Source organism: Ruditapes philippinarum, unplaced genomic scaffold, assembly GCF_026571515.1.
Source record: "Ruditapes philippinarum isolate M1 unplaced genomic scaffold, ASM2657151v2 ctg3610_1_1_1_1, whole genome shotgun sequence".
In the NCBI taxonomy this organism is placed as follows: domain Eukaryota; kingdom Metazoa; phylum Mollusca; class Bivalvia; order Venerida; family Veneridae; genus Ruditapes; species Ruditapes philippinarum.
The window spans coordinates 1-14,916 of NW_026866660.1; the positions used below are offsets into that span (position 1 = coordinate 1).

At 31.3% G+C, this 14,916-nt stretch overlaps 1 protein-coding gene across 2 annotated transcripts; it reads right to left on the reverse strand.

Moving 5' to 3' along the window:
• Window positions 1-637: 637 nt before the first annotated feature.
• On the reverse strand, window positions 638-14,847 carry LOC132733259 (peroxidasin homolog; the record flags this gene model as incomplete). Of its 2 annotated transcripts, XM_060719863.1 has the most annotated exon segments (9): window positions 638-912; window positions 1,381-1,479; window positions 3,928-4,110; window positions 8,641-8,806; window positions 8,961-9,133; window positions 10,895-11,182; window positions 11,689-11,787; window positions 12,458-12,643; window positions 14,799-14,847. In XM_060719863.1, coding segments are annotated over 9 exon segments (1,500 nt in total), but the record flags the coding sequence as incomplete, so codon positions are not given.
• Between the last annotated feature and the right edge of the window lie 69 nt (window positions 14,848-14,916).

The following is a 14,916-nucleotide window of genomic DNA, read 5'->3' on the forward strand; positions in this document are numbered from 1 at the left end:
TATTTTGATTCTTGATCAATGAAATATTTTGCAGGAACGTTTTTTAGATGGTCTTTCAACTGTGGATTTAGTTTGGGGACGATATGTCAAAGTCACAAATGGTAAAAGTTTATTTCATGCTTGTGCTTATTTAGTCCTTATTTATTGACAAACGTCTTACATATTTGATCATAGTAATAGGTCCTCAAACTTTGGTTGGTACTTTAGGTGATAAAGTTAAACGTCAATGTATTGTGATGCGTATGTTTCATTTACATTTATTCTAAAGTTGAATATTTTTCTTATTTATAACGCGTGTGTTTTGTATTCAATTTCTCTTTTTTCATAAAAATGGTTAAAGAATGTGGAATGACTATAATAAATACATGATGCTGAAGGAAAGATGACAAACATATAAAAAAATTAATAAAAAGGTAAAAAAAATGCAAATTAACATGATTTCAAATCAAACTTTCGTGAAATTGATTAAAATTAATATAAAGACACATTCAATGAGTAATTAGAAAATCATTAATAATTGAGAGCCTTCAGATATCTAAAGATAATTTTAAATGGTGCTGTTGCAATTATTTACGAAAATAGGAACATTTTCTCAGTGGTTATAATCAAATTATACCTTCTTACCTTCCACTCTTACTGTCATCTTTGCATCTGCATTGAATGGTACCACTTCATTTTTAGCAAGACATTTATAGATACCCTCATCTTCATTTTTAAGAGAATGAATCATCAACTTGCCCATTACACCCTCATATTCAAGGATATTAATCCTACTGGTAGTTTCAATCTCTTTCTCATCTTTGAACCAAGATACAATTGGTGTAGGGTAACCAGAAACTTTACATTTTAGCTCGAGGTTATCACCCGTAACCATATTCTTATCACTGTCATGAGATTCTATTTTTGGACTTGCTGCATATAAAATCAAAAAGATCCAGTGACTCTCGATAATAAATAAATGTTTTTGTTATCATATATTATGATCATTCGAAGTTTAGATAATTTCAATTATACAGTTATCATTTGTGCTACATACTTATAAGTAACCATCGTAGGTATGGTCATATGTTTACCTTAAGATTTATCAAGTTGAACTAGTCTACTTTTAGGGAGTAAGGTTTACGTGTTTTAAGTTTCAGATATTTTACAGAAATTAGATTCATTCCATCTTATAGTGTAAAAGGATATGCTAGTTAATTTGATAGGCAACAATACACTTCTTTTATTTGTTTTATTCATTAATAACACCGATTACCATTGGTGCTATATTTTGGCAGTCATTATCATTCGATAAATTAAATAATACAATATCATTTAAGGACGAGAATTTTACAATTTAGTTAAAGGGACATTTTTGAAAGGGTAAATATGCGAACTCACCTTTTAGGTAAAATGGTTTGATACGGACAGTCTGTTTCTCCACCATAGAGGTAGGAAACATAACTACAATGCATTGATATGCTCCCAAATCTGCTCGTGCTGCAAATATTATTTAGAATATATAATTCCTTGAATTTTAGAAGAATGAACTTCTTTTAATGATTAATAAATTAACATGCTGAAAAGTTTGTTATTTGTTTAAATGTTTCAGGATTAGTCATTATTTAAACGATTCGCATACTCTTATCTTGCACCGTCATATATGTTATTGTATTAGAAAAGAAATTGCTTGGTTACCGTATAAGTGGTTTTTTCTGAGGGCTCCAAATTAAGATATAACAATTAAATATAAACCAGACAACAATTAGAGTATAAGACTATTATTTAGCAGAGTGAGGGTTAAAATAGTTTAAAAGATTTAATGATTAACAAACCTTTCAGCGTCTCAGCAAACACTATATACATGTATGATGTTTAAAAATCTTCATTCACAAGTTCGCATAATTTAAAAATAAGAACATTCTTACAAACGCACATGCATACTTAGCCGACAGAAATTAAATAAAACTCGATGACCCGCCAAGCATTATAATTCCTTACTCGTTATTACATAGACGAAACAGGTAGTGTAATAATAAATAATATAGGACACATATCGTAACAGGTTAAAAAAACAAAATGAAGAAATACTCTGCGGATTTTAATTCTGCGCTGCTGAAATTAATCGCAGAATACGCAGAAATAAAGTCCCGCAGAAAAAAAACAACTTATACGGTAACACAAATGTACTCGGCCCAGATTCACGTTTGAATAAAATTATTACATTTTCACAAAAACAAAAAAAAACGTTTACCCATTCAAAGAGTTTGGGACAAATTGCTGAAAAAGCTACAGTTATATAACTTGACAGAGTTACTGACTTGACTATTGTTAATGCGAAACATTAATACTGACATATAATTGCTATCAGATGAAGTTGAAATATATTCAACTTACAAGTAACAGCTTATCAAACATATATACATTGACCTTGAACTCAGTATCTAAACACTCCATTCAAACTTAATAAACCATCTAAGGTGATATGTTTTTCCAAATATGGTAAAAAATAAAGGCTGTGGAATAAAAATGGTAAACAATATATTGTTTGCAAAGGTGACATTGATGTTGTGACTTCTGACTCTGGACAATCAAGGTATGTTCCTTCCAAATATGAAAACTATCAATTATTTAAGGCTATATAAGCAAACGTTAAATCGATTTTAATGATCTTAGCCTTGACCCAAATAACCCCTAGTTACACCAATCGAACAAGACCTCCCTAGGTACGTTCCTTTAAAACATGACATCAGTTTATAAATAAAGAATGTATGAGCAAAAGTGTTAAAACTTGCACCAGTGACCTTGACATTTACCCAAAATCACCTACACTCAAAAATACGTTACATGACTATAACAGTCATCAACTTTAGAAATATGGAAAATATCATTCAATTAATGAAGCTTTAAGAAAAGCTTACAGATAAATTCAACATGCCGGAATAGGTAAACTATATACTTATTTTCGAAGTGATAAGAATGGAAATAACTGGGAAAAGTGAATAGCAAACCAATATAACTTGACATGTAATTTGTATTGACAACAAAGTATGTAAAGTGTGGGAATAGTGCAGATATAACAACAAATATATAAGGTTAATCATATCAATTTACTTAGTGTTCAAAAGCGTAATAACTTGAACAAAGGAAGCCAGAATTAGTTTTTGTTGTTTTTTACTTGCAAAGATCATGTACTTTATAAATAAGGTTATACATAATGAGGCATTTGGTATAGGTAGAACTCAAGACATGTCTATCTTGTTGGTTTATGTATTGATCTCGTTCGAACAGGTGTTTTGTTTTCATTACGATAGTCCCCTTTCCATATTCAACACAACGATAAGTTGACGGACGGTTCAATTTCCATATGCCCTGAATATAAAAACATGTATTACTATTTACTTTAAAAAAACACGAGAGATTCAATCTCGCCCATGAGGTCTTTGGATCCGGTTTTTAAGTTCACTTGCTCCTTACCGCTGTGGGTTCAAATCCCGTCAGATATTTTGGATTATTCCATGTGGTTAGGTTATCCAGGCAGCTTACGAAGGTTATTATACACAGGTGCCGATTCGTGTCTGGAAGAATGCACAATGTTAATGGACACTTACTTCTAGAGTCAAGATGGTCACCACATGACCGTTACTATATCCTTGTATTTTAAAATCCAATCAAAACGGCTCACTCGGCTTTTGCAAATGCAGGGTTGTAATCAACATTGAAAAGGTTGAATATAAAGGAAAAGTCGAAAGTAGTGTTAACATAGCAAGTATGTACTGGTACATGTTTTGAAAATGATCAAGGTTGAATTAGCTTCTTAGTGTGTCATGGTAGCGGTATTACAATTATTCAATTATTTCTACTACAAAACATTCTTTATTCTTATAACTTAACTAGGGAAAAATAATCATAAATACATGTATAATAAAAACTACAGACAATCATTACTTGGTTTGGAAATTTGCAGAGTATTGTTGCTTATTTCGTATTTATCACCCTCTACAATGTGTGTCCCATTTCGTTCCCAGGAGATTGTGTGTTCGATATCTAGGACAGTTTTGATGTTTATATTACATAGAAATTCCACAGTTACTCCATCCTCCTCCTGTAACTCCACATCAACTCCACTAGCTGACAGTAACAAATAGCAAAATAAATATTAGTATTTCAAATCGGTGTCCGGTTATAATAACAGTCGCAATAGGGAATTTGAATTAAGGTAGACCATGGGTAATGCATTTCTTCCATTTTGAAGAGTTTTCAAATAGACTACAATCACTTGTCAAGTACGCACATTGAAATTTAGGGGCGTGGGTTCAAAACACAGAAGGCACAACTTTTATATGTTTCATTTTTTTCTTTTTAACATTATCTATATATAATAATTGTTGGCATTTATTTGCTAAATAGGTAGACCATTGGTAATGCATCACTTCCATTTTGAAGAGTATTCAAATAGGCTACAATCACTTGTCAAGTACGCACATTGAAATTAAGGGGCGTGGGTTCAAAACACAGAAGGGACAACTTTTATGTTTCATTTTTTCTTTTTAACATTATCTATATATAATAATTGTTGGCATTTATTTGCTAAATAATGTTAAGGTTCATAGCAAATTTGATATTTTCAAAGTTGAATAAAATAACAACTGTAGCGTTTACCGAGCTGTTGACTATTTATCTATTGCTACAAAATAAAATCTAATCATTTTTAGTATTCTTAAATGCAAATACATGTTATTTTTCCCGGGATATTTATCATAATGATTGGAAAATAACTAAAAAACACTATTCATTGCAAAATAACAATCTTAATCTATTTCTAAAATCTATCAAAAATATGTATTTCAAGAAATAATTTATTTACTGAAAAACTATTCTCAACCTAATATCATTCTTAAGCTTAACCTATCCTTCATCCCCTACATTTACATTTCAACCATCTCTTATCCTACATTCATTTCTAAAGATACACTACTTCAAACATTGATAACAACAAATAGTTCCTAATAAATTATTTGTCTTATAAATATAGCTTATAGATTTCTGTGTACTACTAACTATAATCTTTCAATTCAATTCGAATATTTCTCATCAACCGTTGGCCCGACTGGTCTTACTGAAACAATAGAACACTTCAGTACCAGATATTTGAAATTTCTGTGTACAAGAAAATGTTACTATCATTACGATCCGACTCTTACGAGGACATAACCAAACAAACTTTAAATATCTATTCTCCAAACATACTTCAACTTAAACATTCATCCAGAGGTTTGACAGAAATAGCAAAGCGTCCTAAAAGTCAGATATCTATGTTTTTACTACGACGTTCCCTTCTATACACAGACATATTCAGAATACCTAAAATTAAATACCAATATCTCAAACTTTCTTTAGTCAAACGTTTGTCCATGAGGTTTCACAGAAACAGCAAGATATTTTTAGCACCAGATATCTGAGATTTTGTGTACCAGTAAATATAATACAGCTCTGGTCTTCCCCACGGACGAAACCAAATTGACTCTTTATCGCGCTCGCTCTATATAAACTAGTGATTGCACCATCTCCGCAGTGAATAAAAACAATGATTTTGATTGGCTAATAAAAATAAAACATTTCAGGATACTGATTCTAACAAAATCTTATAAGCGTCTGTTACTTAAAGTTATTTCTGCTATGAACTACTGTAACTAATAAACAATTTCAAATACAAACACTTCGTATAAAAGGCAATTGGCAATTGGCAATAATAATTCGTTATATATTTTTACAAGAAACACTGAGAGAACATGTCTAGAATATTCTTAACTCTTTATTCTACATTATGTTATGTTTGACGTCAATGAATAAACAATAATATACATATATTTTTTTCTCTCAAAGAAATTCAAGTGTGTCTCCTTTTTCAATTTTGAATTTACTGCATACACAAAAGTTTAACATATCCCCTAAAGACAAATTATAATGGAATTAATTGCAAGCGTCCAAAATAATTCTTTAATCAAAATAATTGAGTGACAATATCATATTTGCAAGAATAAATCATTGTAAAAATACTACTTTGTGTACATTAATTTCATACAGAAAAATTACTATAATTTGGTTCTAAATAATTACCCTGGTATTAATCATACAGTATTAAAGCCAAATAGCTTTCATCAAGCGGTTGAACCAATTTTGACAACATACTGCTGAGTTATGACATTTCACAGTCGGTCTAAATAAGATGAGCAGCAGAGTCGTTATTAAGAGGAGTGTTAAAATATGGATGGACTTAAAACGTTATATTGTTTAAAATAGCGAAAATACTTGGGAAAGGAAGGATATAGGGTAGATATCCGATTAACTTAACCTTGATACCACATTCATTAAAATCCGTTCATATGGTGAAAAGATTATTTTTTATGAAATCTATTAGGACAAAATTAACTGTATTTGTCATCAGTTATTCGTTGGATTCATTAATAAATTCAAATGTAAGTTAGTATTGACCAATTTGGTCAATGTCAAATTGCCGAATGACAACGCGTCATTGTACAAGGCTTCTATAGTGCTTCTGAAGATGAAGTCGTTATGTTCCCCCGTCCTATTATACTCACCTAACCTTGCCCCTTTTACAAAGCTAAAAAAATACCTTTTGAAGAAAATTCGTTCAGCGCAAACAGATGGGTTCGTCTTTAAAGTATACCTAAAAGGACTATAGAAATGCCTTCAAAGATTGGATCTGGTGACAAAAACCTCGCAAATCAAACTTTACTTGTTTTGATGTATTGATAATAGAGCATATCTCGTTCACCTGCCACAATGGTGCCATAATATACATCGGAATCGATCTCCGATTGTACAGATGAAGTGCATTAAAGAGTTTGAATTTCTATATATACGAGGGTTGTCCCAAAAGTCCGTGACAAATTTTATAGCCGGTTCATTTTTAATGCCAATAGAAAATAATTCACATATATAACCGTTAAGTTTATTATTTAACATTACAACAAATCATTTACAAAAAATTTACCCTAGTTACTTAGAAATTTTCAGTATTAACGACATTGGTTTGAGATGCCGGCGCACGTCAAATAATTTACATTTTGTTATGAATAGGCTGAAATTAATTACGTATATTTCAAATATCTAATGATGTGTCTGCACAATGTCACGTTGACTTCCTCTGCTGCTATGTTTAAATCATCTCTGAAAATTTTAGTTAAATAACTTAAAAAAACGAAAAAGATACGAATAAATGAAAATATCTCATATAAAATAGGAAAGTTAAAATGGCGACGTTCGAAGAATTTGCGGCGCAGTGAACATGTCACTCAGGTTTCATGACTATTTCGAGATGACACATGTAACGATTTTCAACAAATATACCAAATATAACAGTTAAGCAACATATTCTGAGCATTTGTGTACAAAAGGCATGAACGGAACCAGAGTTTTGAGCTACAAAAAGCGAAAATAAGGAAAACACGGATAGGAAGACCGATCTTCGTCGCCTATTTCCTATGGCTAAAAACAGGAGTAACGAGACCGGAAGTTCGCGTATAGCAAAAATTAACGTATGCCATCCAAACATTCAACAGACATTAACAACCACATGATTTAAGTCAGAAATTGACGATTTATGGGTACCATTATTGCGTTGAGAGCCATTGAGAGTATTTGAGAAAGGCGCCTTATATAGATTTAACGCCGTCTTTGACGTTGGACGTGCGCCGCGATTCAGTTAGTTGCCATGGTGTTTATGGCATATTTTTGTTGTTTGTTGATATTTATCTATGAAAATTTGTGAAAATGTTTAAATTATATGGGTTTATAACATATTAAAATATCATATTCGTACCTGTTTTATTTAGCTTTTAAACAATCTTGTCACAGAATATTGGGACAACCCTCGTACTATTAAAACTTAAGATATTTAGGTCATATTGGAATCAACAAAACAAAATAGAAAAGCTAGCATAGTATGCATGAAATAAATATACCACAACTATCTATGAGAAATTGATGCCAATAGTTATGTATTAAAGACTCATTGTGACCTTAATTGAATCAATAGATTGGAATTTTGATAGTGAACAAGTATCCAAGTTTTCAGTGAGTATGTATTTTTAATTGTTAAGCCTCAGATGTGTTTAATATTGTACTATTGTTTTATAGTATATACTTTGTATTTCAAATGGCAGTCCAACTACAACCTTGTTAACAATTTGCTATTTTAAATACAAATCATTTTAGATAAAAGCGCTATTTTCTTTAGCATCTAATAAGGCTCTCACAAATTCTTCATATATAAATACACCATTATAGAACAAAATGGTTCATTTTCTTAAAATTTGAAATTCACAATTATTATGTATTTAATTTATGGCTATATCTGCCTAAAAGCATAAAAACTATTATTGTTAAAGATTACGCGATAGAAAATCCGTCTTTGAAGGATGAAGTATATAAGAAAACTAGCACTTTACAATATTTTAAACAACTGTATATCATTATATGCTTTATTTCTGCTACAGAGCAAATGTCAGTTTTAAAAAAAGCTTTTCTTTAAACATTTAACAGAATTATCAAAAAGTCATATGTTCAAGTAAAAGGTATACAATTTATAGAAAAGAACAAGAAAGAGTAGAAATAACCAAAAAGTATTGGGCCTACCAGTGAAGGTTATAACTTCAATCGAACTGTACATTCCCTCGCCTGTAGCTTTTTGGGCGCGACATTGATACTTCCCCCTGTCACTTGCATCAGTGACATTTTTTATTAATGTTGTTGTGGTCCTATATAACTTTAGTGACGCAATAAATGTTTCATTTACAGTAACCTGTCAAAAACAAAAATATAATCTATTCAATCGTTAAGATAAGTTTTACAATAAGGGCTTTATGATAAAAATGTGTCATTAATTCCATAAGTTAACTAGAAAGTATAAATTTTACAATTTCGATTTGTAAAAGAGTAAAGACTTATTTTCTTACATGATATCCACCAAAAGTACCCACTGGAAGCATGGTGCCATCTTTATAAAAAATAGCTTTCACATAAGGTGTTCCCTTGAAGTGTACGATACAATCCAGTCTTAATTCGGCTCCTTCAAGTGTTAGCATATATGTCTTTTCTGGAACAATCGTTAGATCTATAACATACTGCCCTGTAATTAACATAGATATATCTAAAGATTACAACATCAATATGTGTGCAGCAGCATTGGTCAACACAGCGTGTACACGGAACTATTCAACGCAGGAAAGGTGTAACAGAAACGCAAAATCTTTGCAAATATATTACATTTTTAACCTAATTAGTATATCTTTCGTATTTAATAGAAATGTTCTGTTGGTAGTCTCTTAAATTTTGGTGGAATCTGGACCAAAGTCACCAGTGTTTTAAAGTTTTTTAACATTCTGACTTATGCAATATCTGTCAACGAAATATAACCTTAAATGGTCCGTTAGCACTATGGTCAATGTCAGATATAATTTGAAATAGTCGTATAAGGGGTCAGTTGCATGGGTTACCAAATTGGTACATATCTTAAAGCTTTTAGTTAAGCTTGTGGACTTTGGCTCTTAGGTCAAGGTAACCGACGCTTAAAATTGATTTTTAAAGTTTTGCTTTATATACAGTTTTTTGTTCTTGACTGGCAGGAACATTTTTTGGATATTATGTTTGGGGACGCAATTTTAATGTAACCATTGCTAAAAGTAGATTTCATGTTTTTGCTAATTTAGTCTTTTTTTTTTAATTGACAAATATCATATTTGATCAATATTGCCATGATTGTTAAATTTGGAACTTGTGTTTTGCGTAACTCAAACTGGATATGACATAGAGTCATAAAACTTTACTTGACCGTTGGTCAGCATGTATAGTTGTGCATCAGTGGGTTTGTGGTTTGCTTGTTTTAATATTCTTTTAAACATACTTCAGGATATAAAATTGGATTTTGAAATTTTTAATATTGGGAAAAATCAAGGTGTAAACATTGGAAAATGTGGATGTCGAATCCATGCCAAATCTTCTTATGGATGGTTGTAATGTATACTTTCCTTTGTTTTTTCCTCTATCATACTGTCTGCTGTACGTCAATTGACTGACAAAACAGTTGAGTACTGAGAGGGGCATACGTGTCATATAGATTCTAGTTAAAATTTGATGTAGAAAACATAGGAACTCTGCCTTTTTTGTCCATGGCAATATGAAAATTATTTATAATTAAGATAAATAGGAATGTCTTTATGATAACCGCCGTATGAACACATCTGCGGATGTTTCTAAATTCAAAATTTTACCGGTTTCGTGTTTAATGTTGAATTCTGCTTAAGTCGGTGCTAGGGGGCGTGGACGGTAACTTGCATTTTCCAGTACCGCCATGAACAGGCTCAATCAAACCGACCCTGCAACATTTTCAATTTTGTCGTGTTGGGCTTTCTTTAGGGATTCAGTTTGACTATATCTTATAATAATACATATTGTAGACACAGCTGAAATATGCATAACTGCATTGAATATATTGTGTTTTTGGGACGGAGGCCTTTATTTATAAAATTAAATGTTTTTTTTTTTTTGTTGTTGTTAGTAGTAGTAAGTATAAGAGGTAGTAATGCATGCCCAATAAATATATTTTGGTATCAGGAAAATTATTTACTTTAAACGAAAAAAACATATAAATATAGTGCGCTGAAAGGAGAAAAAAAATTACGTTTTAATAATAAAGATTTCTGATTTTAGTGAGTTACAATAATTGTTAGGAGGTTTATCTAATGGCATGGTAACTTTATGGACATACAATTTAAAAACATCAAAAACGTGTAACTCATTTTTAGACAAAATGCAAATAAAAAAATCAATTCATATTTCTACAGCATTGTAATATGTGGTATTCAACTGCTTCAATGATAGAAAATCTTACCTTCCACTCTAACTGTCATCTTTGCATCTGCATTGAAAGGTACCACTTCATTTTTAGCAAGACATTTATAGATACCTTCATCTTCATCTTCAAGAGAATGAATCATCAACTTGCCCATTGCACCCTCATTTTCAAGGATATGAATCCTACTGGTAGTTTTAATCTCTTTCTCATCTTTGAACCAAGATACAATCGGTGTAGGGTAGCCAGAAACTTTACATTTTAGCTCGAGGTTATCACCCAGAACCATATTCTTATCGCTGTCATGAGATTCTATTTTTGGACTTGCTGTAAAGATGAATAAAAAAAATACAATGACTCTTGTCTATTCAAACATCAAGATTCTTGATTGCATGATTTGATAAACTTTATTGTACTTTCTGATATATTTCTATAATTAGCCCAACAATCGCCCTTAAGAGATACAGACAGAAATACATGTAGTTTGATGCTATTTTTAAAAACTTTCCAAACATGATCAACTTACTATTAAGGATAGAAAAGTTTTAAAATGTTACGTTTGTCAAGTAACAAAGTTTAAAATATTGCAATTCCATGGGTTCTCAATAACTTGTAAAAAAGAAACAACATATTTCATCTATTATTCGATTTGCTGGTAAATAACACCGATTCCCATTGATGCAATGTTTGAGGAGCCTCTACCATTCTATAAGCCGACTTTATTGATTCCTCCCATGATATTTTTCAATATTCTAGATTGGATTTCAATAAAAATGAAAATAATTTATTGAAAAAAAAGTACAATTATTTTCTAAGTTATCATGTGAACTCACCTTTAAGGAAGAATGGATTGATACGGACAGTCTGTTTCTCCACCATGGAAGTAGGGAACATAACTACAACGCATTGATATGCTCCTAAATCTTCACGTGCTGCCAAATATTACACATAAGAGGGTCATTTAGTTGGCATGCAAAATATTCCAAAGTTTCTATGTTTTTTAATATTATAGTTCAAATGTTTCAGGATTGCTTAATGCTAAGAAGTTTTGATTTAGATTTGTTGCACTGAAAACGTGTATAATTAATTATGATTTTTCAAATAACCAAGCGAGAAACTCACAAGTGGGGCACTTTTTGGTTCGATTCTTGTATGAACAATGATTTTTTATGCAAGGAAAATGCCTATCGTGCCTGAAATAATGCATGAAATGCACATGAGGTATTCCTGCTCGAGTTAAATCACCATATAAAATTTGCTGTATTTGCATGTTTTAAAAAACCAAACAAATAGGAAAAGACGACACTCTGCAGGGATTTCCTATATTACAATGAACACTCATGTTTAATCATAACACGTGGAACATTAAAATTGTGAATAAGTATCAGGGACTGTCTTAAGTAAGGTTAGTAAATTAAAGAACAAATACAATATAATTATGAAAAAAATGTACTCGTTCTTTTTTTGGTTTAGCCGAGATTAAATGTGTATTGTAGTACTCTCGCAATTATTCACTACAAAGTTTTCTTCAATCAATTGTTGTAATTTAATAAGGGAATTTAATACAAACAATACGAATTCAAGTAAGTAGGCAATGATTACTTGGTTTAGAGATTTGTAGAGTAGTGTTGGTTATTTTGTACTTATCATCATCTGCCAGGCGTGTCCCATTTCGCTCCCAAAATATTGTATGTTCAACAACAACTTTGGCAGCTTTGATGTTTATAATACATGGGAATTCTGCAGTTTCACCGTCGTCCTCTTGTAACTCCCTATCAACTCCACTAGCTGACAATAAAAGATAGCATGGTTAAGTAAAATAACCTATATTTAGAAATAACATCATACGAATTTTATGAGAATATTCTCATTCATGTCGGCAATTATTCTAATTATCATAACAAAATGTAAATCACACAACACTCATTTTTGTCAATCAATTGAATCGTGGATGAGGGTTGAACAAGGTGACTAGAAGTCTAATGGTTGCTTGCCTAGTGGGTGATAAACAATCTGCTTGTGCAAAAAGGCCCATGCCCGTGTTTGTATGAAGTGTGTTAACGAAAGTGTTTGCCATGGAATATAGTATAGACACAATTATATTGTACAACTGAACGGCAGTAAAGGCTCTCATTATCTATATATGGTATCAAAACTGAAGTGGGTTTTTTAGATCATTATGGAACAATGAGCAAAGCAGACAAGTAAGAGTGTCTGACAAATTAACCTGATATTTTAGGCATGAAGTGAAGATACCTTGACAGTATATAAGAAAATGATGCTAATATTTAGGGATGGCAACAAATACCAAAATCAATACTCGAGTACTCGGTCATTTTTCCGATCAAGTACTCGGTTACTCGGATGACTTGCAATGATCTTTAAAGTTTTATCACACAATATTAAAACCGTCTGCATGCTATTTTCGTTTTCTATTTTAATTCATAGAATTCATGACTATAAATAGGACTGCAAGAAATACATATATAAATATAAACATAAGAAATGTCAATGACAGAATTTATTATTTACCTATAAATGTTTTCCCTAAAATACAGGATGAACTTGAAGCGCAAATACGCTTCAACGGATAGAAAATTCCGTATTATGTTTGTGACAATTACGGTACCGTGTATGGAAGTGCCAGACTATTTTTGACGTAGGTTCCGATCTTAACTGCGTATGAACGTAGCATTTGGAAACGGAAACCAAAATTATAAAAGGCGTGGCCGTTTTTGCAAAAATTACGTATTCATCCGTCGGTCATAAATCTTCATTTCATTTTCTGAAATTTATTATAAAAGTGTTGTATAATGAAAATCATCTATGATTCAAAAGAAAAGGTATATAATAAAGGGAAAATTATGTTGTAGCAGCTTTCTGAGCCTATGCATTTTTCTACTCGCAATGTTGGAAAATTGATATTTCGCTCGACCTTCGGTCTCGCGAGATATCAATTTTTTCACCGCTGCTCGTAGCAAAATATAATGCTACAACATATTATTCCGTATATATTTACGTTTTGATATAGAACGTGTTTCGGCTACAAACTGTCTTATATTTAAAGGTGATTAAATATCATAAGAGGCCGAATGATGTAAACGACACAGGACTGTGTTCAGTCAAACTGCTGGTCGCCTCGTTAAATTTAAGATATCATTTTCACACCTCTGCAAGGATGTTTTGATTGCATTTAAAAAGTATTTATACAGATACGTGTATATTATCGAATTTCTGAACTAATCTTTCTAAATAGCAAAAACGTAGAAAATTAATATTATTTCCAAGTTATCGAATATCAATTTGATAACCGATATTCGGACTTTTGATCGAGTACTCGTTTAACCGGTTACTCGTTGCCATCCCTACTAATATTAAGAATCAAAGACTCAGTTATAAAACGATCATTTATCCTTTATTAAATTTCTACAATTTTAATTTCTTAAAAAAATCATTTTCTGTGCCCTGTACCATTCAAAAGTATTACTCAGGTCATATGGCAAGGTCATTTTAACATTCTCTACAATTTAACATTTACGAGAAATATAGTTATAGTGACTATTTATTTAAAATGGTAATCAAAATAACAGTTTGTTCACAATATTCACTAGTTTTATAACAAATGATTTCAGATTTATCGCTTTTAGTTACTTAACAATGGAGTTTAATAATAGTAATACAAATAAAATCAAATAAGCAAGATATTAAGATTCAGAGGTTCTTTATATATATAAACATGCATTTATAAAAAAATTTGTCCCAATTTTTACACAATTAATTTTGTTATTTTGTCATTTTTCTGTGATTTTAATTTTTTTGCCTCGTAAACTTTCAAATAAAAACGTCAATAAATCAGAAAATATAATTTTATGTATTCACGAAAACCCTATTTAAACTGACGAAAGGAGTAGAAATAAAACAAAACTAAAGTATTTGGGCCTACCAGTGAAAGTTACCACTTCAATCCGATTCATTATAGGTTCCCGTCCTCTGTAGCTTTATTTGGACCCCCCGGGCGACATTCATAGCTCCGCCCCTATTTACTGGCATCAGTGACATTT